This window comes from Podarcis cretensis (assembly GCF_951804945.1).
Source record: "Podarcis cretensis genome assembly, chromosome: 17".
In the NCBI taxonomy this organism is placed as follows: Eukaryota; Metazoa; Chordata; class Lepidosauria; order Squamata; family Lacertidae; genus Podarcis; species Podarcis cretensis.
In genome coordinates this window covers 4,097,745-4,123,854 of record NC_137187.1, presented here as the reverse complement: position 1 = coordinate 4,123,854, position 26,110 = coordinate 4,097,745, and the positions used below count along the sequence as shown (strand labels likewise).

The following is a 26,110-nucleotide window of genomic DNA, read 5'->3' as shown; positions in this document are numbered from 1 at the left end:
TGCCACACGACCAGGTAGAAAATCTTTTAATGACTGACAAATTCAGACAGTTTCTGCCCTCCCAAGAGGGCTAAAAGAAAATTAAATATTTTACGTCAGCCCCGGTGTGCAGAGGAGAGTGTCCGAACACCAACTTGGCACAGGGCAAAGTGCCTTGGGGGGGGGGATCTCCCTCCAGTCTTACTAGCGCTATCTGGCAGCTGTCAGAGAAGCATCAAGCAATGCAATTTCCTCCCTATTGATGGTTTCGGTGCACCTTGCGCTTCTTGCTGGGGGTTGGCCGAGCTTTCGCACCTCCCGGAGAGGGCCGAGCAGCCTTCAAGGGCCTGGACCGCTTCTGGAAGGAGCCTTGCCGTGAGGCCAAAACCTTCTTCTTCTGCTCATCCCCTTTCAACTCTCCTTTTGCAGGCTGCGCCTTGGCAGAAAGTCCCTGTTTTGCAGGCTGCTTTTTAACGGCCTTCGACTTGACGCCTTTCCCTGCTTTAGCCAGTGGCTCAGCTGGTGCTGCAACAGATCCCTCTTTTGCCATTTGCATGGCTGGCTCCCCGCTCGGCTCTTCGTCTGGAAACAGAAGCAAGCGTTAGACCAGAACAATGGCAGCAACACTGGATCAGCAGGGAAAGAGAGAGCAGGGTGGGAACAAGCCAAGGACCACAAAGGGAGAGGATTGTGTTGAACCCAAAGTTCTGGAAGCTCTGCAAATGCCATCTTGGAAGGCAAGATAACCCCCCAATTAATTGTTAGGTGTTAGGTGTTGTAGCAATAAGCTCATCATGTTTATATTCACTTCCTTTGTTATAAGCTAATAAGCTTGCTTTTACATTTATCCTTATCTGTGGGCTTGGGGTAATGGGCTCTGAGCCCAGAAAGGGGAACTATCTGGGTGTTTGCCACTTATGCCCTCATCGTGTCCACCGCCATCGTTCTGGCCCAGAACCGAGGGCCTTCTGGTGGTTCCCTCACTGCGAGAAGTGAGGTTACAGGGAACCAGGCCGAGGGCCTTCTCGGTGGTGGCCCTCTCATCAGATGTCAAGGCAATAAGCAACTATCTTACGTTTAAAAGGCATCTGAAGGCAGCCCTGTCCTGTTTAGGGAAGTTTTTAATGTTTAATGCTGTATTGTGTTTTTAATATTGGGAGTTGGGTTGGGAGCTGCCTAGAGTGGTTGAGGAAACCCAACCAGATGGGCAGGGTATAAATAATAAATGATGATGATGATGATGATGATCTGGTCAGGTGAAGCGATACCAGACTTTTAGAAGACATCTGAAGGCAGCCCTGTTTAGGGAAGTTTTAATGTTTGATGTATCACAGTATTTTAATATTCTTTTGGAAGCCGCCCAGAGTGGCTGGGGAAGCCCAGCCAGATGGGTGGGGTATAAATAACAACAACAACAACAACAACAATAATAATAATAACAATAACAATAATAATAATAATAATAATAATAATTGGAAGTTCTAGCCCAAGTGATGTATGCTGCTTGGTGTATACAGAATTTATCAGGGCTGGGCGATATCGGGTTCTCAACATTGTGATATATAAGCAGCTAAATACTGCAAAACGCTGATATAGCACAAAGTCTGTAATGTATCTCGGCTGCTCCTTCCTTCCTTCAAGAGAAACAAGCCTACGATACCAAACTAAAACACATAAAGAACCTTTATTAACTAAAAATGCTCATCCTGCCATAACATAAAAAAGGATACATCCTACCCAACCAAAAGACACAGACCAATTAAGAGCAAAAAAAAAAGGCTGCTGGGAAAATAAGAACACCTTCCGCAAGCACCATCACTCACTGTTCACATTTTTTTCTCTCTGTTCCAGGTTGTATTTAAAGCACAACCCAAAACCTAAAAATACATGCTAGATGCCACAATCCCGCCGCTTCAAAACAAAAGGATTACCACTTGACTAAAGCTCAACAGGATCAGAGTGTTGCAGTGAACAGTTCAGCAAAATTGCATAACTGGCAGCCAAGAAACGGGTTTCCAGGACACAGAATTGTGGGAGCGTCTGTTTGGCAAGAAAACAAAGGTTGCTGATGAGGCAAACCCTCCAGCCCATTACCTTTTGAAGGCTTGGGAATGGCGTTGGAGAACTTCTTCAGCTTGGCGACAAAGAAGCCGTCCATGTTGTGGGTGTGAGGGTAGAAGCGGCGAGTGGATTTCAAGGTAGGGTGGAAACGGCGCTCCCTAAACCTGAGTGTCAAGGGGAACACAAAGATTGCACGTTGTGAGTTGCTGAGAGCAATGAGATTCATGAGCTGCTCTTGCATTCCAGCTTTAGGATTAGAGACACACACCTGGTAAATCCTTCCTTGCCAAAGTCCAGGCCTGTCGGCACCAGGCGGACATTGCGTTTCTTCAGGGCGTAATCAACCACCCACTCGTTTTCCTCCACCTGTCAAACACAGACAATGGACGATCAGATTCCTTAAAAATGTAAAGGACCCCTGGACAGTTAAGTCCAGTCAAAGGAGACTATGGGGTTGTGTTGCTCATCTCGCTTTCAGGCCGAGGGAGCCGGCGTTTGTCCACAGACAGCTTTCCGGGTCATGAGGCCAGCATGACTAAACTGCTTCTGGCGCAACAGGACACCGTGACAGAAACGCCATTTACCTTCCCGCCCAAGTGGTACCTATTTATCTACTTGCACTGGCGTGCTTTTGACCTGCTAGGCTGGCAGGAGCTGGGACAGAGCAATGGGAGCTCAGTTGCGGGGATTCGAACATTCAACTTTCTGATTAGCAAGCCCAAGAGGCTCAGGGGTTTAGACGACAGCGCCACCTGCGTCCTTAAAGCTTCCTACTGGGAAGGGGTGTTCCATTGCCTGGGGAAGCGAAGACTAAACAGGGGAAAGAAGACTCACCATGACTGAACACGTACAATACACAATGTAGCCCCCGGTTTCTGAGGCGGCATTAACCGAGTCAATAGCGCTGAGCAGCAGTTCCTTCTGCAGGTGGGCACAGCGCAAAATGTCCTTCTCATCCTGAAAGAACAAGGCAGACGCACATGAAATGTTCGTGTAGGAGCACTTTGTTTATACCAGGGATGGCGAATCTGCGGCTCTGCAGATGGTGCTGAACTCAGATTCCCATCAGTCCCAATTGTCCAAGGTGGGAACTGGAATCTCCAGTGCACCTAGAGGGACACCCACTTCCCACCATTGGTTTACATTTCCCAACAGCCCTTGAAGAAACCTCCTCCCACTGTGATTCCCATTTGTAGGTGGCGCTGAGGTGCTAAGGATGAGACACGACTTGCTGAATGCAACCCAGCAAATTCATGGCAGAGGTGAGATTAGAAGGCACTTTCTGTCACTACTTAATCCAGAGTTTGGGGAGGGGCCTCAAGAGCCAGAACTCATGCTTGCCATGCAGAATGCTTCAGAGGGTTCAGGCCCTGGCATCACCAGCTAGAAGGAACTTAGTCAGCAGGCCTCAGGCCTAGGAGAGCCTTTGGCAAAGATCACACCAAAGCTGTGATTGGGTATAAGCGTCTTCTTGTGTCATTACGACGTACATCTTGAGTTCTTTCAAAAACTATTATGTTTAAGCCACCTGGATCCTGGCAATTGGTTAAGTTTTAAGAATATGCCCATTAGCCCTAAAACTGCATTCTGTTTGACTTCGTTCTTCAGGTTCCCTCCCCACAAAACTAGCTCAGGTATGGCAACTGGCAAGCATCTTTTGAAGTGCAGGCATGCAGAAATAAACAATTCAGCTTCTCTGTAAGCTCCCTCATCTCGTGCTATAATCCTTTCACTTAGCTATACAGTGGTCAAAATGTTCGCTGCCTGCCTGGTTGTCACCGTAACATTTGTTTCGCCAGAGCTTGTGCTTAATTTCATTCTCGTTTGGGCCACACTGCCACCCTTTTAAAAATGAAGGCCTTTTTTTCCTGCTTCCTTGACTTTATTCATCAAGCACGCTGGCATCCTCTTGCACTTCTTGTACCTTTGGTAATCTGTGGTATAATTGTTGCCGTCAACACACCTCTCTCACTTCCCCCCAAATATCCTCAAAAAGGTTTTGGTAAGAAATAAAATGAAGCAGATGTGCAGCTCCAACTCCCTCTTTTTCTGCACACAAATGAAGACCCTGTTAGAATTCCTGCTCCATGATTGCAGTCATGGGATTGTTGTCTATCACATGACGGTATATGTTTTGACTCCACAGAGTGGGAAGTGACAAAGACGGGATGTTTGTGTTACTGTGTTCCATGAAGTGGGACTATTGTCCTTTGTTCTTTCTCTTTGCTGTCTGATGTCAGAGAGAGAGGGAGCCATGTTGCAGTGTTCCGTGTGCGTTTATATGTAAATAAAGTACAGTGGTGCCTCGCAAGACGAAAAGAATCTGTTCCGCGAGTCTCTTCGTCTAGCGGTTTTTTTATCTTGCGAAGCAAGCCCATTGACGGCTTAGCGGATTAGCGCTATTAGCGGTTTAGCGGATAAGCGGATTAGAAAAGGGGGGGGGAGGAAAAAAACCCCGCAGGAACTCGCAAGACATTTTCGTCTTGCGAAGCAAGCCCATAGGAAATTCATTTTGCGAAGCACCTCCAAAACGGAAAACTCTTTCGTCTAGCGAGTTTTCCGTCTTGCGAGGCATTCGTCTTGTGGGGCACCACTGTAGATTAGCCAAAATGCTGAGTTGCTGAGGTCTGTCACGCAAGCTAAGCGTGCCAATGTCTGTTGGCATTGGTCGTTGTGATGTTCAGGCAGAAGAAAGCTTTTGAAGCTCCCGATTGATCGACCAGGAGGGAAGGAACATGCCAGTTGGGCATGTGTCTCTGCCAGGGTCCTACTCGAGTGTAGGACGAGCTCCTGACAGACCCCTCCCAATGCCCCACTGCAGCGATTAAGGCCCTACTCACCTTATTGGTTTTAACTGTGGGGTCTTTTGCAATAACACCCGTTCCACTGCATGGAGCATCAAGCAGGACCCTGTCGAAGCCACCGAGTACCTTGGGAAAGAAAAATGCATTCAGGAGGACGTTTTTCCCTCAGTTCTACATGGTCTCTCCCTCTCTTGGGCTGGCCGCCTGGACACCAAATGGGTATCTTAAAACCTTCCAGGTCAGCAGAAGAAACAACAGCGGCAACTGTCTCTAACCACCCCCATCACTAGGGGATTCCTTCTCCGCCCAGCACAGAAAGGAGGTGGGAGACAACTCAACTTGAGGGACTGTCACTCTTGCCTTGTCTCCGTCTGCACTGGTGGAATCCTGCCCCCAGTTTCAAGACAGCATCTGTACCCGCTTCCTCACAAAGTGGACCCTCCCCGCCAGGGATCCACTGGGTCAAGAAAGGTCAGAGCCATCAAAAAACAAAACAAAACCCAATGCCCTCAACCCACCTCCTGCGCAACCATATATACCTTGGGGAACTGGCGCCCGTCACAGTTGCTCACAACCGCGTTTGTGACTCCCAAGCGGTGCAAATTGCCCACCACACTGCGCAGACGCTCGGCATTGCTGTCATTGGCCAGGATCACACCCGTGTTCTTCATCAGCTGGGCTGCCAAAGCAGGACGCAAATGGGTTAGCGCTTGCAAAGAAATAGCAGGTCTCCCTCCAGCCCTGATCATTAGAGACTTAAAATTTCTCCCAGACATCTTGTCCTTGAGGCCCTCTCTCCTTAGGCAGCTCTGTACCTATCAAAGTCTGGGCTTACATGTGGATTTTCTGGGTACCCCTCCACTAGGAGGACAGGCAAGGTCTTTGGAGAATGACTCACTTGAGCGATAAGAATGGGAGGCAACTTCTACTCCCTCCCTTATTTCAATCTCTTACCCTAAGCTAGATGGTCAGCTGAAAAAGGAATATGAACCGCACCCCACAAACAGCTAAATTCCCAAATCGACAACTCAGGAAAACAAGAAGCAAGGCAAATTGCGGGCCCCTGTAGAAGAGTCTGCAGATAAGCTCAAAATTGTCAAATGAGCCATACTTGTCATCTCCCAGTGACCCAAAAACACAGCAAAGGTGAGCAGGTGGGATTAGTTTCTCCAAAAACACAGGTCAACTTGCAGGAGGTTTCTCTTGGGACACAGCCATGGCATCAGAAATCAGCACAAGAAGAGGAGGAGGAGTTTGGATTTGATATCCCGCTTTACCACTACTCGAAGGAGTCTCAAAGCGGCTCACATTCTCCTTTCCCTTCCTCCCCCACAACAAACACTCTGTGAGGTGAGTGGGGCTGAGAGACTTCAGAGAAGTGTGACTGGCCCAAGGCCACCCAGCAGCTGCATGTGGAGGAGCAGGGAAGCGAACCCGGTTCACCAGATTACGAGTCCACCGCTCTTAACCACTACACCACACTGGCTCTCTTAGGACTTAGTATTTATTTATTTATTTATTAAATTTGTATACCGTCCCACTTTTGTAGATCTCAAGGTGGTTCACAACAAAAAAAAAAAGACAATATAAAAAAGACAAAAATATATAATAAAAAATAAGAACAAAACCAAAACCAACAGCCCCCCCCCTTCCCACAACACATTTAAAAGGACATCGGATGCCAGTCAGCCCAAGGCCTGGTTGAAAAGGAACATTTTTGCCTGGTGCCTAAAGATGTATGAAGGCACCAGGCAAGACTTCCTGGGGAAAGCATGTCACAAATGGGGAGCGCTGCAGAAAAGGCCCATCCTTGTGTCGACACCATCAGGACCTCTCGTGGAGGAAGCAAATGAAGAAGAGTCACAGAGGATGATCTCAGGGTCTGATATAGCCCTGGTGCATATATTTAGAAATAGATTACCTCTCCCCTCAGTGGAAAAATATTGGTGGGGGGCTCCCAAAGAGCCCAGTTGAGGTTCTGCTGTGTTGTGGCCTAGTTTTCCCCAAGCCCAGGCTCCAGCTGAAGTTTCCTTCAGCGAGACGGCCTCTTAGCCGGCAGAGAAGAGCAACTTTGTGGTCCATTGGGAGCCAACAAGTTGGCAGTACAGACCCCTCTCCACCCTCCTGGTCCAGTCCCAACCCTCCACTAGTACCTATGTAGCTGGTCTTGCCTCCTGGGGCGCAGCACATGTCCAAGACGCGCTCGTTCTCCTGGGGGGCCAGAGCCATGACGGGGAGAAGGCTGCATGCTCCTTGCAGCATGTACTGGCCAGCCAAGTATTCTGGGGTGGCACCTGGTAGCGAAGGGAGAAGAAGCAAAGCCATGAGAAACCAGCTGCTGAGAAATGTGGTGGTGTTATTGTTTTTTTTTGGAGGTGTGTGTGTGAAGAGAAAGATAACACAGCCTTCTACTCACCTATAGGCACAGAGGAGTCGTACACAACAAGACCGGTTTTGGACCACTTTCCTAACGGGTCAAGATTCACCCCACGGTTTATCAGAGCCTGTGGGATGAAGGGGAAAGAAGCAGAGTGAGGTTTTGTCAACCAGGGTTCAGCTGAGGGTGGGGGGCTCTCCGCCAGCTACACACCTGAGCCAGGTCGCGCCGTCGTGTCTTCAGCGTGTTGGTGCGAAGGGTCACGGGCCGAGGAACCTCGTTGGACTCCAAGAAATCAACCAGCTAAATGTGGGGAGGGGTGAAGAGAGAAAGACCAAAATAAGGCATGGGAGCAACCTATGAGCAGTCGTATTCTGAGAGTGGCTAACCAGGGGCCTGGGAGAAAAATCCCACAAGTAGACAGGAGTGCAGCACCATTCTCTCCACCCTGCTCCCCAGGGATTGGTACTGCTGCTACTGGCTTTGGAAGTTCCATCAAACTACTGTGACTAGCAGCCACCAATAACAATAATAACAATAATAACAATAATAACAATAACAACAACAATAACAACAACAACAACAACAACAATAATAATTTTTATTTATACCCCACCCTCCCCAGCCAAGGTTGGGCTCAGGGCGGCTAACCAGCAATAATAAAAACAAGTTGAATGAATACAACTTAAAAACAAGATTAGAATACAACATTAAAATATTGAAACATTAAAATACTAAAACGCAGCCTCATCACAGGAGGAGAAAGAAAATACTTATTTATTCTCCATAAATCGGTATTAAAAAAGAAAGGAAATTAAGAGAGTGGCTGTCACCACATCTTGAGGCAATGAATTCCACAGAGTTGTGTGTGGGAAAATATTTCTTTTTTTTAAAAAATAAAAAAATTATTTCTTTGGTCTGTCTTATATCACCTGCCAACTAAGCCCTATTGCCTGAGAAGGCAGGTCAATAAAAGTGAAAAGATGTACAGTGTTCTGTTTTAGTGGTTAGGGTGTTGGAGACCAGGGTTCAAATCTCTTACTTAGCCATGAAGCTCACGAAGCTCACTGGGTGACTTGGGACTAGTCACTGCCTCTCGGCCTGACCTTCTCCTCGCAGGGCTGTTTTGAGGATGGAATGGGATGAACCTTGAGCTCCTTCGAGGGAAGGTAGGCTAGACAGTGGTACCTCTGGTTACAAACCTAATTCGTTCCGGAGGTCTGTCCTTAACCTGAAACTGTTCCTAACCTGAGGTTAGTAGGGCCTCCCGCTGCCACCGTCACGCGATTTCTGTTCTCATCCTGGGGCAAAGTTCTTAACCCGAGGTCCTACTTCCGGGTTAGCAGAGTCTGTAACCCGAAGTGTTTGTAACCTGAGGTACCACTGTAAATGTTAACAGCACCACCTCATTCTCAAACATATTGTTCCAAGGGCTCAAATAAGGATTCTGAAAAATTTTGGCCCACCAGTAGCAAAATGATGGTGCAAGAACACAGCCGATGGCCGATGAAGAGAGTGTTTGGCATGATCACTTGGCAGTTACTGACATAATTTCCTAATCCATCTTTGGAAATGGCTAAATTATTTGTCACAGCTTTTCCCTTGAGGTAATGAGTTCCACAGCTCATCTTTTTTCAAGCTACAGCGGTACCTCTGGTTAAGTACTTAATTTGTTCCAGAGGTCCGTTCTTAACCTGAAACTGTTCTTAACCCAAGGTACCACTTTAGCTAATGGGGCCTCCTGCTGCCACCGCGCCGCCGCTGCATGATTTGTGTTCTTAACCTGAAGCACTATTTCTGGGTTAGCGGAGTCTGTAACCTGAAGCGTCTGTAACCTGAGGTACCACTGTACATTATTTACTCTAGAGGTATTATGATCCCCCCTCCCCCCTCCCCACTTTCAGGCAAATCCTGATGCCTCTAAGTGAAGGTGGCTTTTACTTTTATATTTGCTCCTCCCCACTCCCGCAGGCCTCTCAAAAGTTGTTTTAGCCATCTCTTGTAGTTTCTTCTCCTTTCACGCTCTCAAAATTATTTTTACTCATCTCCTGTAGTTTCTTCTCCCATTCTCCTTTCACACTCAACTTGTACCTTATTCCCCTACCCACAAACTGCCAGTCAGTAGACCTTGGAGGTTTTAGTTAGTTACAGTGGTGCCTCGCAAGACGAAATTAATCCGTTCCGTGAGGCTCTTCGTATAGCGGTTTCTTCGTCTTGCAAAGCAAGCCCATTGACACCTTAGCGGATTAGCGCTATTAGCGGTTTAGCGGCTTTTAGCGATCAGCTGTTAAGCGGCTTATCAGCGGATTAGCTGATAAGCGGCTTAGGAAAAGGGGGAAAAAGGGGGGGGGGAACCGCAGGAACTCGCAAGACATTTTCGTCTTGCGAAGCAAGCCCATAGGGAAATTCGTTTTGCGAAGCGCCTCCAAAACGGAAAACCCTTTCGTCTAGCGGGTTTTCCGTCTTGCGAGGCGTTCGTCTTGCGGGGCACCACTGCAATTAGTTTGAAGGGGGGAAAAAGATCCCGCAAGCTTTAAGTCTTCTCAGCAGTGAATACAGCCTTCAGACAGTGGAACAGCCATGAGAATGTTTCGAAGCTACTTTATTTTTCGCTCTATTGGACACAGTTTTTCCCCTCCAAAAATTGAGGGGAAATGTGTGTGCGTCCTATGGAGCGAATGCAGGTTTGTGCCATAGCCGCGCGCAACCCCTCCGGCAGGGAGAGGTTGTGCACAGCCTGTACGCTGCTCTTTGGGGCTGGGGGGGGGGGAAAGATTTTATTTATTTATTTCCCCATCTAAAAACTAGGTGTGCCCTATGGTCCGGTGCGCCCTATGGTGCGAAAAATACGGTACTTGCCTAAACAATTCAGCCTTGCCATCAAGGGTCAAATTCAGGTGTCATGCTACTTAACCACAGTTCAGTGCAACCTTCCCTGACCTGACACCCCGTCACTCTGACCATTGGGCCACACTGCCTTGGGTCTGGAAGAAGCTGGAGCCCCACAACATGTGGGCTCCAAAACTGGGTTATCCCCAGAAATTATCCAGGCAGAAAACTGGTTAGGATAACAATAACGCAAAGTACCTCGGAGAGTGGGAAAAGCTCCATCAACTTCTCGATCAGGAAGTCGCTGTAGGAGTAGTAAGCAGCAAGGTCCTGGCGCAGAAGGGCGAGATATTCCTGCCGCGAGTGCCCCTCCTCTCGCTTCGCACTGAAATCCTGAAGCACCTCTATGTTGTCCTTTATGCGCTGGTGAATGAGCTGCAGGTCAGGGGGCTGCGCAGGTGATCAGGATATTAAGGAGCAACAGTAGAGGCAGGGATTGAGGCCTGGTCCCAAGTCAGACCACCCAGGGGGCCCACTTGATTTCTGATTTGATGATTTAATTTCTAGATTGCTTAATATATTAAAAACATCTCCAAGCAGTGTACCGTAAAGAAGCAGAAACAGACAACTTAAGGCAAAATATTACAAAAACACACTGTTACATACAGAAATGCTACATTTACACAGTACTGATCCCATACTGTATATTTTGGAGTAGAAAAGTGGATCCTCGCAACACTTTGGAGCAGCTAAGAATTCAAGGACCTGCACACATGTTGGCATTCCTTGAAACAGCTCTGTAAAAGCAAGACGGAATTACCACTCCGTTACTGCGAACGAAGAGTTTCAAACCAAAGGGAAGGCGCTAGATATGTGAACCAGGAGATCCCCCAGCTCCCAGACACTCGTTCCCATTACTATGTGGGTGCTTAGCCAGCATGTGGGGCCCGTAATTTTAAAACCCCCAAAAAACCTGCTGCTCTCAAAGGTTTCCTGCTGTGATACGAGATGGTTTTCTGGGGGGCTGTTCTCCAAGCCTCCCACCATTCTTAATGGATCACAAAAATAAGGAATTTTTTTCTTTTACTGATTTCTCCTCACTGTGAGATTTTGATGCCGTTTTTAAAATTATTATATAGTTTGAGGTTTTATATTTTGATTTTGTTCTGTGAACCGCCCTGAGACCTCTGGGAATAGGGCGGTATATAAATTCAATAAATGATGATGATGATGATAATAATAATAGTAATTTATTATTCCAAGGCCCCCCACAATTTCTCCATTAAAAAAATGTAACCGTGTTTTAAATGAGCACCCCCAAGGGGCTCCTGCTGTGGTGCCAAAAGATTTTTGCAACACCTCCTACAAGACCCCCCAAAATCTGTCCTTAATTTTTTAAAAAAGATTGGCCATGCCCACTTTAACATGTGACAACCACTGGTTGGCGCTGGGTCAACGTGGTCTTTGGCCTGAGAAAGGTTAGCTCCCCGCTGCATCGCCAAGGAGAGGCCCAAGGGCCACAGAGGAAAAGGCGTGCAAGGAAACCTAAGGCGGACAGCCCAGGGCAACATGGCACATCTCCCCTCTCGCCCCAAAGACATGTAGGCGCCCCCATCTCCAACCAAGAGGAAGGATATCTTCTTTCTCTATCTCCTGCCCGCTAGGAAGCACAAAGTTCTCCTCTGTGTCCACGTTGAGCTGCAGGTCTGCGTCCTTGCTTTGCTCCTGCGCTGCCTCCCGTTTCCGTGGCGACGTCTCATCCTCACTGCCACTGTCATCGTCGCTGAAGGCCGGGCTGCATCCAAAGAAGGGAAGCATTTCAGCAGGAGATTTTTACCGCTCATCAGAGTGCATACCCCTATGCAGGGGTAGCCAATGTTGTTCCGTCTTTTATTTTACACCCTACATTTTCACTAAGGATCTCCCCCTCCTCATTTAATCCCCACAACAACCCTGTGAGGTAGATTAGGCTGAGAGGCACTGAGCATATACCGAGTGGGGATTTGTACCCTGGCCTGCCAGGTCCTAGTCCGACACTCTCACCCAGGGGTCAGCAACCTAAGGCCCATGGGCCACAAGCGGCCCACAAGGGTCGTTTTACCGGCCGCCACGCTGCCCCCAAACTGAGCCGCCCGCTCGGTGAGTCCCTGCGCTGCACTAAACCAGTGCAGCACGGTGACTCGCTTCTGCGGCGCCGGAAATCGTACCTGCGCAGGGGGCTCTGCGGCAGTATACCAGCCCAGGCAAGGTAAGCCTTGCTGACTCCTGTCCCAAGGTGAAAGACTTCTGGGGAAAGATTTATAATGAATTGAAAAAAATGTTGAAACGTACATTTATAAAGAAACCAGAGGCCTTTCTTCTTGGAATAACAGGTTTGGAATTGTCCAAGAAAGATGTTAAATTATTTTTGTATGCCACAACCGCTGCTTGTATTTTGTTAGCTAAAAAGTGAGAAAACCCAAGAATTACTAACAATAGAAGAATGGCAGATGAAGATGATGGATTTTTCGGAGCTAGCCGACCTAACCGGAAGAGTCCGCGACCAGAAGGAGGAGGAGTATCAGGAAGAGTGGATTAAATTTAATGATTACTTAGTTAAATTTGTTAAGTTAAATTAACTGAAAACAGCTTGCAGATACTTAATTGGCTTAGGATTTTATTTATGTTAAGCGATGAATTAATATGTTTAATTTCATAATGTGAAGATCTAAGGATGTTAATGTTTAAGTTAAATTTTATAAGAACTGTGATTTGGAAAACCGTTAAAAGGGCATGCAATGAAATTCAACCAAGGGGAAGCAAGGAAGTCACTTAACAATGTTAATAAGTGTAATTTTCAATAAGGCTATGGTTTATGTTTGTTTGTCTATAATGTTGTGAAAACCAATAAAAAAAATTTGGGGAAAAAAAGCCTTGCCGACTCCTGCTCTAACCGCTACCAGTGTTGAAAATTAGCCAGGCGCCAGTCCAATTGCGACCACGTCGAGATCTCTGGATCCCGTGTTGGCGACTGACATCTCCATCCAAGCTGGTCCCTCTAGCTTTCTTAAGCAAGTATGCAGAAGAGGTTACTTATTGCATTTATATCCCACTGTCTTCCTCAAGGAGTACGTGGTTCTCCCCGCTCCTCAGTTAATCTCTACAACAACCCTGTCAGGTAGGTTAAGAGGCTGTGACTGGCTCCAAGGTCACCCAGCCAGCTTCAGACTGAGTGGGGACTGGAACCCTGATCTTTCAGGTCCTAGTTCGATACTCTAAACCAGGGGTCAGCAAACTTTTTCAGCAGGGGGCTGGTTCACTGTCCCTCAGACCTTTGGGGGGGACGGACGGACTATATTTTGAATAAAAAAATGAATGAATTCCTATGTCCCACAAATAACCCAGAGATGCATTTTAAATTAAAGCACACATTCTACTCAGGTGAAAACACCAGGCAGGCCCCACAAATAACCCAGAGATGCATTTTAAATAAAAGGACACATTCTACTCATGTAAAAACATGCCGATTCCTGGACCGTCCGCATGCCGGATTCAGAAGGTGAATGGGCCGGATCCGGCCCCACGGGCCTTAGTTTGCCGACCCATACTCTAACCACTACACCATACTGGGTTCCTAGTTACTTCTGAACTACGGGGCAGCTCTATAAATTTAGTAGGTAAATAAATATGGGGAAAGCGAAATATCATTTAGAGAAGGATCTGAAATACTTTTCATGAAGCTTGAGTTAGTTTTATTTGATATCTTATAATGTGTAGTAAATAAGGGACGTGGGTGGCACTGTGGGTTAAACCACAGAGCCTAGGACTTGCCAATCAGAAGGTCGGCGGTTCGAATCCCCGCAACAGGGTGAGCTCCCATTGCTCAATCCCTGCTCCTGCCAACCTAGCAGTTCGAAAGCACCTCAAAGTGCAAGTAGATAAATAGGTACCGCTCTGGCGGGAAGGTAAACGACGTTTCCGTGCACTGCTCTGGTTCGCCAGAAGTGGCTTAGTCATGCTGGCCACACGACCTGGAAGCTGTACGCCGGCTTCCTCAGCCAGTAAAATGAGATGAGCGCCGCAACCCCAGAGTTGGCCATGACTGGACCTAGTGGTCAGGGGTCCCTTTACCTTTCACCTAATGTGTTGTAAACCGTTTTGAGATTTGTTTTTGAAAATATAAAGCGATATAAAAATGGAATGAATCATCATCATAAGTCCAATGGGGTGGGAATGGTGTCTAGACATTCCATTGTGGCGACTGCAGCCTAGGTTTAAGGTGCCAATTGGCATTTATAGATTATACACCTGAGTTTCTAACACTGACCACTGCACCATACTGGCCTCCATTTTGTGCCTTCCAGATATTGCTAGCCTATAACTCCCACCGTCCCTGAGCATTAGTCACATTTGCTGAGGGCTGATGGGAGTCCAATGACACGCTGGCAATTCCTGCTCTAAAAGAGTGAAGGGTTCATCGGCCCACAAAATCGAAATCTCTTGGTTTACTCACCCCTCCAGCTTCTCTTTCTGGGCAGCTTGTTCTATAGGCAAGAGCTGAGTTTAAATTAAAAAAAAAAGAGACACACACACAAAGGAGAGAGAGAGAGAGAGAGAGAGAGAGAGAGAGAGAGAGAGAGGCAGCTTAATCAGATGTCAGATATACGTCTCACAAATCAAGAAGGATAAACACAGATACACAGCAGGAATTGCAGAGTGGAGAAGTCGACACTGTTCATTGTAAGCAGACACATGGATTGTTATCTTCCAGATTCACGCATCTGTTTATGCTGGTTTGTATTCGTATTTCATTTCCAGTTATTTTTATTGATATTCCATAATTTTAAACAAATTGCCACCAAATTAACACAAATTAAAAAGTTGAATTCCCACCCACCCCAGGTGTCCCCTCTATTTTCCTCCCTCATTTTGCTGCTCCCCCCAAAAAACAACTTTTCCAACTATCCTTTCAAAATACAGTGGTACCTCGGGTTAAGTACTTAATTCGTTCCGGAGGTCCGTTCTTAACCTGAAACTGTTCTTAACCTGAAGCACCACTTTAGCTAATGGGGCCTCCTGCTGCCCCCACACCGCCGGAGCACGATTTCTGTTCTTATCCTGAAGCAAAGTCCTTAACCTGAAGCACTATTTCTGGGTTAGGGGAGTCTTTAACCTGAAGCGTATGTAACCTGAAGCGTATGTAGCCCAAGGTACCACTGTACATTCACCCCTTCTCCCTACACATCACACATTACCAATTTCTGCTATGGCTTTTATACATTGTTATAACCTGTCTTCAAAATAGCCAAGTGGAGTAAATCCTCTTCTACCTATCGATAATGGTCATTCATCGGTTTTCAAACATTTCCTTCTGGTACCTCTTGAGTAACACTTTGCCTGAGAAAAGCAGATCTTGCTTCCTCCAAGGCAACACACACACATTCCTCCTTAACGTGGCCTTGAACATTGCTGTCTGACATCTGGCCCCAGTAATCAACAACTCAGCCTCACTGGTGCAGCGTGCAGAGGGTGAAAATGAAACCCCTAAAAAAATTTTTTGTATAAATATATAGCATTTGTATAAATATTTTAAGAAGGATGAAGTACTGAAGATTTTCGAAGAAGCATGCTAACAAGAGATTCTCATAAGCAGAAACGTTTCCCACTGCCCGCATTGGCAATTCTTTTTAGTCCATTATTTTACGGAAGGTAACCTTTTCTGAATTCTAGGGCCTGGGAAACACATTCAATGGCAGTGCCAGAAGCATCAACAGCTGCAGGCGATGCAAACCTATTTGCAGCAGGTTAAAAGCCAAATGACTCATTCACCTACTCGCAATACCACAAACATCCCTGTAGTTGCAAGGGTGAGGGAAGTGGCACAAGATGCACATTTCTTACTGAAATATTTTCCCCCTTTCCTTTTTAAAGACACTTACACACACACACACTCTCTCTCTCTTACAATTTAGAATATTCACTTATACAACCTTAAATTATCAATGACTTTCCTTCTTCTCTTTCCGTGGTTCATTTTACATATCATAAATCCCTGCCTATTTTATATAAACCATTCAGTATTCCATTATTACTTCCATCAAAACTTGTTTACACTGTTGAATTTGTCTTAATGATGCCAACGTTTCCAAGTGCACACAATTCCCCCCATATATTCAGTAAACATTTTCCAATCTTCTTTAAACAAATGTTCTTCTCGCTCTCTTATTCTATATGTTAGATCCGCAAGCTGTGCATATTCCATCAGTTTACGTTACTTGCCATGTATTTTTAATACCTCATGGTGGAACTGAAGATTCAGATGGGAGATTTACCAAGTCACAGCTGAGTTATACAACACAAACTCTTTCCCACCCAACAGTAAGAATTATTTTCACCCATGGAAGGCCAAGGAACCCTTACCTCCTCTTCGTCATCAGAAGACAGATCTCCGTAGTCGTCCACCATCTCTTCCTCGCTTCCACCATCTCCGCCGCTCTCATCAAGTGCTTCACTGTCCTCTTCATCACTCTCTTCGGGTCTTGGTCTCTTTTTTCCTGAGGCCGAAGGAGTCAGCCAAGAAGCGTTGCCATCGCTGAAGCCACGCTGGCGGCCATCTTGTGCGGCCGCTCTTCCATTTGCGTCCTTCAACAAAGGCGTCTCTGCAGCTGCGAAGCAAGACCAAAAGGAATTATTTAGAACAGGTCTTGAAGAAGAAATGTTCTGAAGCAGCTGTAGTTGTACCTGTTCTAAAGAGTGCTTTGTACTTCGGTTTTCTGAGAAAAATCCAAGTATTGAAGGCAATCTAACTCAAACCAAGTATGGAGGCACTTTAGAGAAAGGCCAGCAGGTATTGCAAAATATGAAACGCAAGATTAAAACAGCGAAGAATCAAAGACATGTGAGAACCTGAAGTCCTTAGAAAGACTCCCATTGCACAAAAATATGGCACCATGTCTTTAAAGGAATAACCCCCCAGGTTTTTTAAAACATCATTTTTGCATAATAATAATAATAATAATAATAATAATAATAATAATTTATTATCTGTACCTCGCCCATCTGGCTGGGCTTCCCCAGCCACTCTGGGCGGCTTCCAACAAAGATTAAGAATACATTAAAATGTCACACATTAAAAACGAATGGAAGCGAAAGGCAGTGTCGGCAGGTCGGTCGTATGCCGCATGGAGCAATCCTGCCACGAGAATAAACAGCTGAGCTCAAAGATCAGGTCCACCTCCCAGAGCACAAGTTGCCATCGATCTGGTGTAAGTACTTCTATCAACTAGGACTTTTGTCAGTTAATAGATGGGAGTAAGAGCAAGCTTCAACCTGTGGTTGAGAGTTTAGGTCATAAGTGTTTCTTTTTTGGTTTTAAAACAGAGCAAGATACACAAAGAACTTTTTTTTTGGGGGGGGAGGTGCATAATTGTGAGTGAGAAGGAATCCTGTCTTTTTCCTTCCTCTGAGACATTAGAAGCAGACATAGATAAAGACAGGAAGCGGCCCTGAACTCAAAATCTTCTAGCATCTGACAAAAGTTTGCTATTATCTATGACACCTCGTGACACAATACATCTGCTGATTTTAAAGGTGCCTGAATTCTAGGGTTACTGCCAAATACGGACCAGCACTGTTACCTTTTTGAATTATAAGAGAGAGCATCCCCAAATCCCAGCAGAGGCAGAGAAGATGAAGATGGGGTCTCTTGCACACCTGGAAAAGTTGTTCCTGAGGCTCAAGAGACCACCCATAAAAGAACAGGGTGCTGGAATCGACACCAATGTCTGCAGGGAATCACCCCCGCCAGTTTTCACAAGGAAGGAAACACTCAACCACCAACCTGTAGCTCAGGCTTCCTCAAACTCAGCTCTCCAGATGTTTTGGGACTACAACTCCCATCATCCCTAGCTAAGAGGACCAGTGGTCAGGGATGATGGGAATTGTAGTCTCAAAACATCTGGAGGGCCGAGTTTGAGGAATCCTGCTGTAGCTCCTCTTTATATCCATCTGCACTAGGCACTGAAGAGCAATAACAGCCTCTTCAAAGTGATGAAGAAAAATGAATTTGCTGCCTCCTCACCTGTCTGGAGATCAGGGCCTTCTGCATCTGCCTGGGGCTTTGTGGATTTGATTCGTCTCTTTGCAGCTCTAAAATAAGACGAGAATGAGCTAAAAGCAAGCATGGCTAAGAGACCAAAATAAATCAATGTACACTAAGGAAAGTTTTAGCCAAGAATTCAGTGAGGACACATTTACTTTTTTCAGAATTTAAGGACACATTTATTTTTTTCAAGTCATTTTGGTATCATGTTTTCTAGAGGAAAAGAAAAATATATCCGATAAGATGAATGTGCCTATATTTTAAAAAATGGCAGCAAGTATAATTTAGAAGATATATATTTTTTAATCCTGTTGCAATAGCAGGACTCTGTGCTGGTTCCTGCTAGCACAACTATTTAGTTCCTAAGAATATCAAATATAAAAGTAGAGTTAACCATAACCAGACGCACTACAATCAACATTAAAACACAAGGCCTGGCAATCTGTTGCCAATTATGTTTCTCCATTTCTAATTCTAACCTGGACTGCTTGAGTATAAAAATCAAATCCTTAGGATTCAACCCACATAGCCTTGTGGAAGCAAATCTACCATGAGAGCCATGCCTAAAACAAACCATACGATTACTGGCAAATCTCAAAGATGGCTTAGTAATGAGTGGCAAGCACACTAGTTTACAATGTGCATTCTAACATCATTTTCTTCAGAAAGCAGATAACATTAATAAAATCCATGTCGATGGATATTGTTCATGCAATCAGTTAACACTAATGAATCAATTAACACAGGAAAAAGCAAAGAATTAAAGTCTCTCTCCTTGGTGGGCAGTCATTAAACTGGGGAACATTTTTTTCCCCATTTTCTGTTGCATGAGATTATTCAACTGTTCTCATATGTTCTTTCAATGCTGATTTCAAATCTGAAATCGATTTTTGTGTACATGCTATAGTTATCTTGCCATTTACAACTTTTGCCAATACGTCATATTTACACTGGGGATAAGTGGACACTGACACGTTGATCTACGCTAACCACATGGTAATTATTGTTTTGCAAACTTAATTTTTATTTATTTTTATAGTTTTGTAACCTAAATATTTATATTTTTCAGATCGAACCATGGCTTCTTCAAGTAGACAAAAATGTGTAAATAAGTTGGAAATTGAAAGATAACTATAGCATGTACATGAAAATCGATTTCAGATTTTAAATCAGCATTGAAAGAACATATAAGAACAGTGGAAAAAATCTCATGCAAAAGAAAATGAAAAAAAAATCTTCCCCATTTTTTTGCGTACCTCCAACTGTACATAGATATACATGTCATATTCAATGCTATATAAGTCACTTACATTTATACTCATATTGTAGTACTTTGGCTATGTGTTTAATAAAATATTGAATTCTTGCATTGTGAAAAACAAAGATTATGGTGAAAAGTGAAAAACATGAATTGCAAAAAAACTAGAGCTTACAGAACAAAACCAACTTCAGATATGAAATCAGCATGTCGAAATTGGGTTAGAACAACTGCAGGTGTCAATGCAGCAAAATTTTTGTTCTCCTGAGTTATTTAAAAATAAGAGCAAAGCATCATTCTGAATAAAACCGCTTTTACTACCAACCTTCGTCGAGCATGACTGGAAAGCTTCTTTGCACTGTCAGAGGAATCTGGAGGTTGCGCAGGAGAAAAAGAACAATTAAAATTATTAGAAGGCTGATATAGCAATATAGCAAGCAAGACCAAGAAAGCATCAAGGCCTCCCGACGCCATTTAATGTGATTTCAAATAGGACAAAATCTCAACCGGGGAGGCAGAGCTGCCAGGCCGCAATGCCATTACCCCCAGGGAGAGATCTCTGCCTGTTGAGAGTTTGGAAACTGCCACCAAAACCCAGAGAAAGGAGAAGGAGATATGAATATCACAGGGCGAAGGAAGAGTCAAAGCTGCTTTTCTGCACCGATCTTCTCTCCCCATTTCTCCTTGGGACGGGGCAAGGACGGACAGCTAGCTGCTACGGTTTTCCCAGAAGCAATGCCAATCCAGATTCGTGAAATAAGCTCTCAAATGTTAATAGACCGCACATTTTTTTAGTAGCCAGCTAGGGACTGGTGGGAGAGGGACAGAGGGCTCCATCTCTCCTACAACAGCTGCCTGACACGTTTCTGCACTGGGGCACAGCAGTTCTCCATCAATTCACCCACTCAGCTGCACACAATTCCTTGGCCTCCATGGCTACCAGGCAAGGGCTTACATAGAAGGCTGTCCCAAACCATGGTTTGGGTATTATGGAAAGATCTAGGGTTACCAGACGTCCCCGTTTCCTGGGGATAGTGCCCGGATTTGCGAATAAGTCCCTTATTCCATCCCCGGAATGTCCCCGGATTTCACCTAATGTCCCCAGGAAATGCAGCAGCGGCAGTCTCAGCATCCGGGACAGTTGGCTCTGGCTGGCTTCAGGAGCTGCTTGGAAGTCCCCATAAGATGGTGGTGCAGGGGCTCTCAGATGCAGCTTCCCGAATGCCTCCACCTTCCCTGACCTCAGCTGTGAAGGGAGGCTTCATGCTGCCTATCGGAGCAGCCTCCCAACTCCTATTTGTGTGCAAGCAGGAGGGGGCAGGGATCTCTCAGTTAGGCAACGGGAAGCCTCCCTTCCCAGTTGAGGGATCCCTACCCCCTCCTGCTTGCACACAAGTAGGAGTGGGATTGGGGCTGCTCCGATGGGAAGGGAGGCATCACGCTGTCCGAGCCTCGCCGCCGCCACCGTTCTCGGCCCTCCTCCTCCGCCTTCCATGCCTGACCCACTGCGCACTGCTTCCCCACCACCACCGAAGAACCCACAACTCAGGGGCTGCCCAGGCTCATGGAGAAAGGAGACAGAAGCCTCGGAGGAAGGGGAAACGTGGCGGTTGAGGTCAAGGCGGCGGCCGCCCATCTGCCACCGCCATCACTGCAGCATCAACGTCCCGAACATGTAGTATGTATGTATGTATTTAAAGTGTTCCCGGATTCATTGAAAAAAATCTGGTAACCTTAGCTTTGCAGACCCATGAGCTGCACATTCCTTTCTCTCCTTGCACACAGCAATCAATTACTCCACGTTCCTGCTTGCAGCAAACCACCCTTCCCTATTTTGTTGAGACAGATGAACCATAGTTTACATTTGCTTGCCAAGAAGAATCAAACCCTGGTTTGCAACCCACATTTGCAGACAAGTGCAAACCATGGTTTGCCTGTGTGAACAAACGAGAAGGAAATAGTGGACAACGCACAAGGGGAAGAGAGCATGGGAGCCCAAGGCTCGTTCTCAGAAGACCAAACCATCGTTTGCCACAAGCAGGAATAAAGAAGGGTTGGAGAAATGTCAGCCAGTATGTAAAGTATGTGTGTCAGTGGCTATGGAAGAAGCTGTAGTCCAACCACATACAGAGGGACCACATTGGCTACCCAGCCCTATAACACTATGTCAGAAAAGCCATGGAGAAAACATTTCAACAGAAGAGGCAAGATGAATCCAGCCATCCCCCAGCAAGTTGTCTGGTGAACAAAGCCTACACAAAGTCCTTTTCCAGAAGCAAAACAGGTTATAGGCTTATACATACTAAAAACAAGAGCTGCAGCTCAGAAGACACTGAACTCAACATGAAACACCAGTTTCAATGCAAGAGTGCAAAGACCCACGGAATACCCTACAGAAACCATACAAGTTTCAAAAATTAAAAGCATGCCTCTTATGCTACCTTTGCCTCTTTACCTTGGCCTCTGACATCTGAGATGCGTGTTTTCAGGACCCACTCTTTATTTGTGAACTGGTTTAGCTGATTTTAATTCTACTATCATCCCTAATGCTGATGCGGGGGTGGAGGCACGGCGGATTGCCAATGGCCACCAGTGATCTTGTGAGAAAGAAGAGAGTTGAACTAGCATGTGTGGAGCAATCCTAAGCACTGCAACTAAGAGGCAAATTCAGAGCAAATCCAACAGGACTTGCTTGTTTTTGGTTAAGCATACATTGGGCTGCACCTTTAGCACACTAGAGGTGGGCAGAAAACAGACTACAGCGGACGCTCGGGTTGCGAACGTGATCCGTGCGGGAGGCACATTTGCAATCCGTGCGTCTGTGCATGCACGGGTCATGATTCGCCGCTTCTGCGTATGCACAAAGCGCTTCTGCGCATGCGCCGAAACCTGGAAGTAACCCGTTCCAGTACTTCCGGGTTCAGCACAGTGCGCAACCCAAAAATCACACAACCCGAAGCGTCTTTAACCTGAGGTATGACTGTACATCCACTGCAGCAGCTAATGGAATTCCATTGCAGTGCCCTAAGGGACGTTGTCATGCGCTTAAGCAAGGCTGAACCATAAGGATTGCTTAGCTCAATTGGTTGGAGTGTGGGGCTGATAATGCTGGTATTTGAGCCCTGTGCGGGTGCACATTCCCACACTAAAGAGGGTTGGTTGGACAAGATCGGTACAGTGGTACCTCGGGTTAAGTACTTAATTCGTTCCGGAGGTCCATTCTTAACCTGAAACTGTTCTTAACCTGAAGCACCACTTTAGCTAATGGGGCCTCCTGCTGCCGCTGGAGCACGATTTCTGTTCTCATCTTGAAGCAAAGTTCTTAACCTGAAGCACTATTTCTGGGTTAGCGGAATCTGTAACCTGAAGCGTATGTAACCCGCGGTACCACTGTATTTCTCAAACGTGGGTCGCCAGCTGTTGTTGGACTACAACTCCCGCCATCCCTGACCGCTGGTCCTGCTTGCTGCGGTTGATGGGAGTTGTAGTCCAACAACAGCTGAAGACTCACGTTTGAGAAACGCTGGGCGATCCTCGCGGACCCTACCAACTCTGAAAGTCTATGATTCTATATCATAGGATCCACGGCCCGTCGATGCGCGGCATCCTGCTCTCGCAGGGGCCGACCAGGCAGCTTAATCCCAGATCCCCCGCTATACAGACAACAAATGCGCGCTTTCTACGCGCGATCCAAAATGCAAGCGGACTGAGGTTTCTACAGCACGTGCACTCTCCGGTGTCGATCCACCCCGCGGGGCCGAACCCAAAGTGTATGTGTGTGGGGGGGGAGGGGTAGGGGGTGTCGCAATTTTACCAGGCGGCAGGAAACGAGCGATCTCCTCCTCGGCTCCGCGCTGCTTGCGCGCCTTGCGCCCCGGGCCTCGCTTCACCTTGCGGGTCGGGTCCAGCTTGCGCCCCATGGCTTCCCTCTTCCTCGCGAGGCGAGCTGGGCTCCCTGCACGTGGGCTGCCCCCTTTTCCCAGGCTCAGCCGCGCGCACTTCCTTCCTTCCGCCCCGTCGGCGGGCGCTGATTGGCCAGCCTCGCCGACCGGCTGAGCCTTTGTTTCATTCAGCATTCGCGGCCAAGTGGGAGGCGGACTTTCCCTTTCCTTCCCTCCGGCGAGGCGGAAGTGAGGGCTGCCCGTGGAGCCCAGGGGAGAAAAAAACCAGGATTTCATTTCATGACCTTGATTTGTTACTGGGGGCAGCAGCGCGTAACACCCGCCCCTTTTTAATTCTTATATATTTTTTGCCATATGCCTTAAACTGAATGCACAAAAGTTAAATGTGTATCAGTTGCGGGCTTACTGTACTTTGACTCCTGTCGCAAACTGAAAGGTGTTAAGGGATTTAAGTGGCAAATCAAACCTTATTACTGCATCAGATATGCAGTTTTATTCGCTGGCCATATTGGAGGACTGTCCTAAGTCACTGGGCTGCATTGGCTTGCAGGCAAATTTGAAAGCTCCATATTAAAAATTAAGCACTTTTTGACACGGATTTAAGACCCACTGGGTTGGAAAGCGTGGGAACCTTTGTTACTCACTTTTCTTGCTGGGTTGTAAGTTACTACACAATCACAGCTCCAGTAAAATCCTGGCTTTTTTCAGTAGGCAGGCCCTTGCTTGCTGTCCCTTCACCCCATAAGAAAGTTTGTGACTGAAACTGGCAGTTCAAGAAATGCACTTGTGTCCCCCTTGATCTACAATCTAGGCAGCTGAGCAGCTTGTCCCCATAGATCATGGGTAGGCAAACTAAGGCCCAGGGGCCGGATCCGGCCCAATCGCCTTCTAAATCCAGCCCGTGGATGGTCCTGGAATCGGCGTGTTTTTACATGAGTAGAATGTGTGCTTTTATTTAAAATGCATCTCTGGGTTATTTGTGGGGCATAGGAATTCATCCCCTCCCCAAATTTAGCCCAGCCCCCAAGGTCCGAGGGACAGTGGACCAGTCCCTTGCTGAATAGGTTTGCTGACCCCTGCCATAGATGGAGGGAACCCAGAATAGGGGATTTTGTCTGGAGACGGCCACCAGCCCCTACTTTTGTTTCCTCAAAAGCAGGACCGGCCCAGGACATTTTGGCAACGGAGGTGAACCACAAAATAGTGCCACCCTCCCAGCCAGGGAAGAAGGGTGAGTGAAGGGCTACATGGAACAAGGGGGAAATAAAAGATCTACATCAGGATCTGCTTTTTTTTTTTATAATAATTTTTATTAATTTTCCACACAAATAATAAAGAATATAAAACAGTATAACTTCAAGCTCATCGGTTCATGCCCTTTTTTCTTTGACTTCCCCATACCTCCCCGACCCTGCATCTTTATTTAATAATTCTTTAGCAACCCTTAGGTCCATTGTCTTAATTCCCTTTCATCAAAAATTTCTTAAGTTTTTTATTTACTGCTGCAATTCTTGACTTCTTACCCCCTGACATCTTAACATTCCTCAATTTTACAATTATTTTTAAGATATATTTTGAATTTCTTCCAGTCCTCTTCCATTGTCTCTTTCCCCTGGTCCCGGATTCTGCCCGTCATCTCGGCCAGTCCCATAAAGTCGATCACCTTTGTTTGCCATTCTTCCAGAGTAGGTAGTTCTTGCGTCTTCCAATACTTTGCCAGTAGAATTCTTGCTGCTGTAGTGGCATACATAAAGAAAATCCTATCCTTCCTTGGCACCATTTGGCCCACCATGCCCAAGAGGAAAGCCTCTGGTTTCTTAGGAAAAGTCCACTTAAGGACCTTCTTAATTTCATTATAGATCATTTCCCAGAAAGCTTTAACCTTTGGGCAGGTCCACCAAAGGTGGTAGAAAGTGCCTTCAGTCTCATTACATTTCCAACACTTATTATTAGGCAAATGATATATTTTTGCAAGCTTGACTGGGGTCATGTACCATCGGTAGATCATTTTCATAATATTTTCTTTTAAGGCATTACATGCAGTAAATTTAATACCGGTGGTCCATAACTGTTCCCAGTCAGCAAACATAATATCATGACCGATATCTTGTGCCCATTTAATCATAGCTGATGATCTACATCAGGATCTGCTGCCCCTGTGGATCCTGCCACCTGAGTTGGTCACCTTACCTTGTCTCCTGGGTGGGCTGTTCCTGCTGAAGAGTGTCCATTCCCTGCCTGTATTCAGATTTTGGTGTAAAATTTCTATCCTTAATGAAGGATCTAGTTCGGTTTGCCAACTTCATCATTTACCGGGGTGCCATATTGGCCCCTGCTGATACTAGAATGCTTTCTAGTGCAAACAGATGGCCTTGAACTGTGGGAGGGGGCTGTTCTACTGCCCCCCATTTTTTAGTTATGTGTAGAGGCAGACCTCCACATTCCAGGAGCATCAATTATTTTGGGCTTCTTATGATTTTATTTTCTTGCAAGTTGCAGATTTGCATTTAACTTGTAGCCCATACCAAGCATTATACGTGCATGACAACAAAATAGGTCGTAGGCAATTCAATAACTTAATATATGTTTGGTAATGTAGACTTAATGTATAGGGGCTGTTTGTAATTTGCTTGGAATTCAGCCATGCCATCAAGTTCAGATTTGATAATGTCAGTTACAGGCTGCCTCAATGTCATGGTCCACCTAGGAATATTCAGATATTAAACATTAGGCTAAATTTATCTTTCATTTGTTACTACTACATCTTATGTAGGCTATGCTTTAGGTTATGAAGTAGGTATATCTTAACATTCTGATTTC

The 26,110-nt window shown here is 46.1% G+C and overlaps 1 protein-coding gene across 2 annotated transcripts; it reads right to left on the bottom strand.

Moving 5' to 3' along the window:
* NOP2 (NOP2 nucleolar protein) lies at positions 1–23,373 on the bottom strand. Of its 2 annotated transcripts, none has more exons than XM_079959399.1 (16): positions 23,203–23,373; positions 19,714–19,759; positions 18,110–18,177; positions 16,450–16,694; positions 14,543–14,586; positions 11,688–11,845; positions 10,309–10,508; positions 7,435–7,524; positions 7,261–7,348; positions 6,998–7,138; positions 5,384–5,523; positions 4,881–4,970; positions 2,875–2,997; positions 2,309–2,406; positions 2,074–2,204; positions 1–561 (listed from the first exon to the last, which is right to left on the bottom strand). In XM_079959399.1, the coding sequence occupies exons 1-16, from the start codon at positions 23,306–23,308 to the stop codon at positions 236–238; spliced, it is 2,094 nt and encodes a 697-aa protein (XP_079815525.1). In that variant the 5' UTR covers positions 23,309–23,373; the 3' UTR covers positions 1–235. The 2 variants fall into 2 exon arrangements, with proteins under 2 accessions (XP_079815525.1, XP_079815526.1); XM_079959400.1 differs by having other exon boundaries at positions 16,450–16,688.
* Between the last annotated feature and the right edge of the window lie 2,737 nt (positions 23,374–26,110).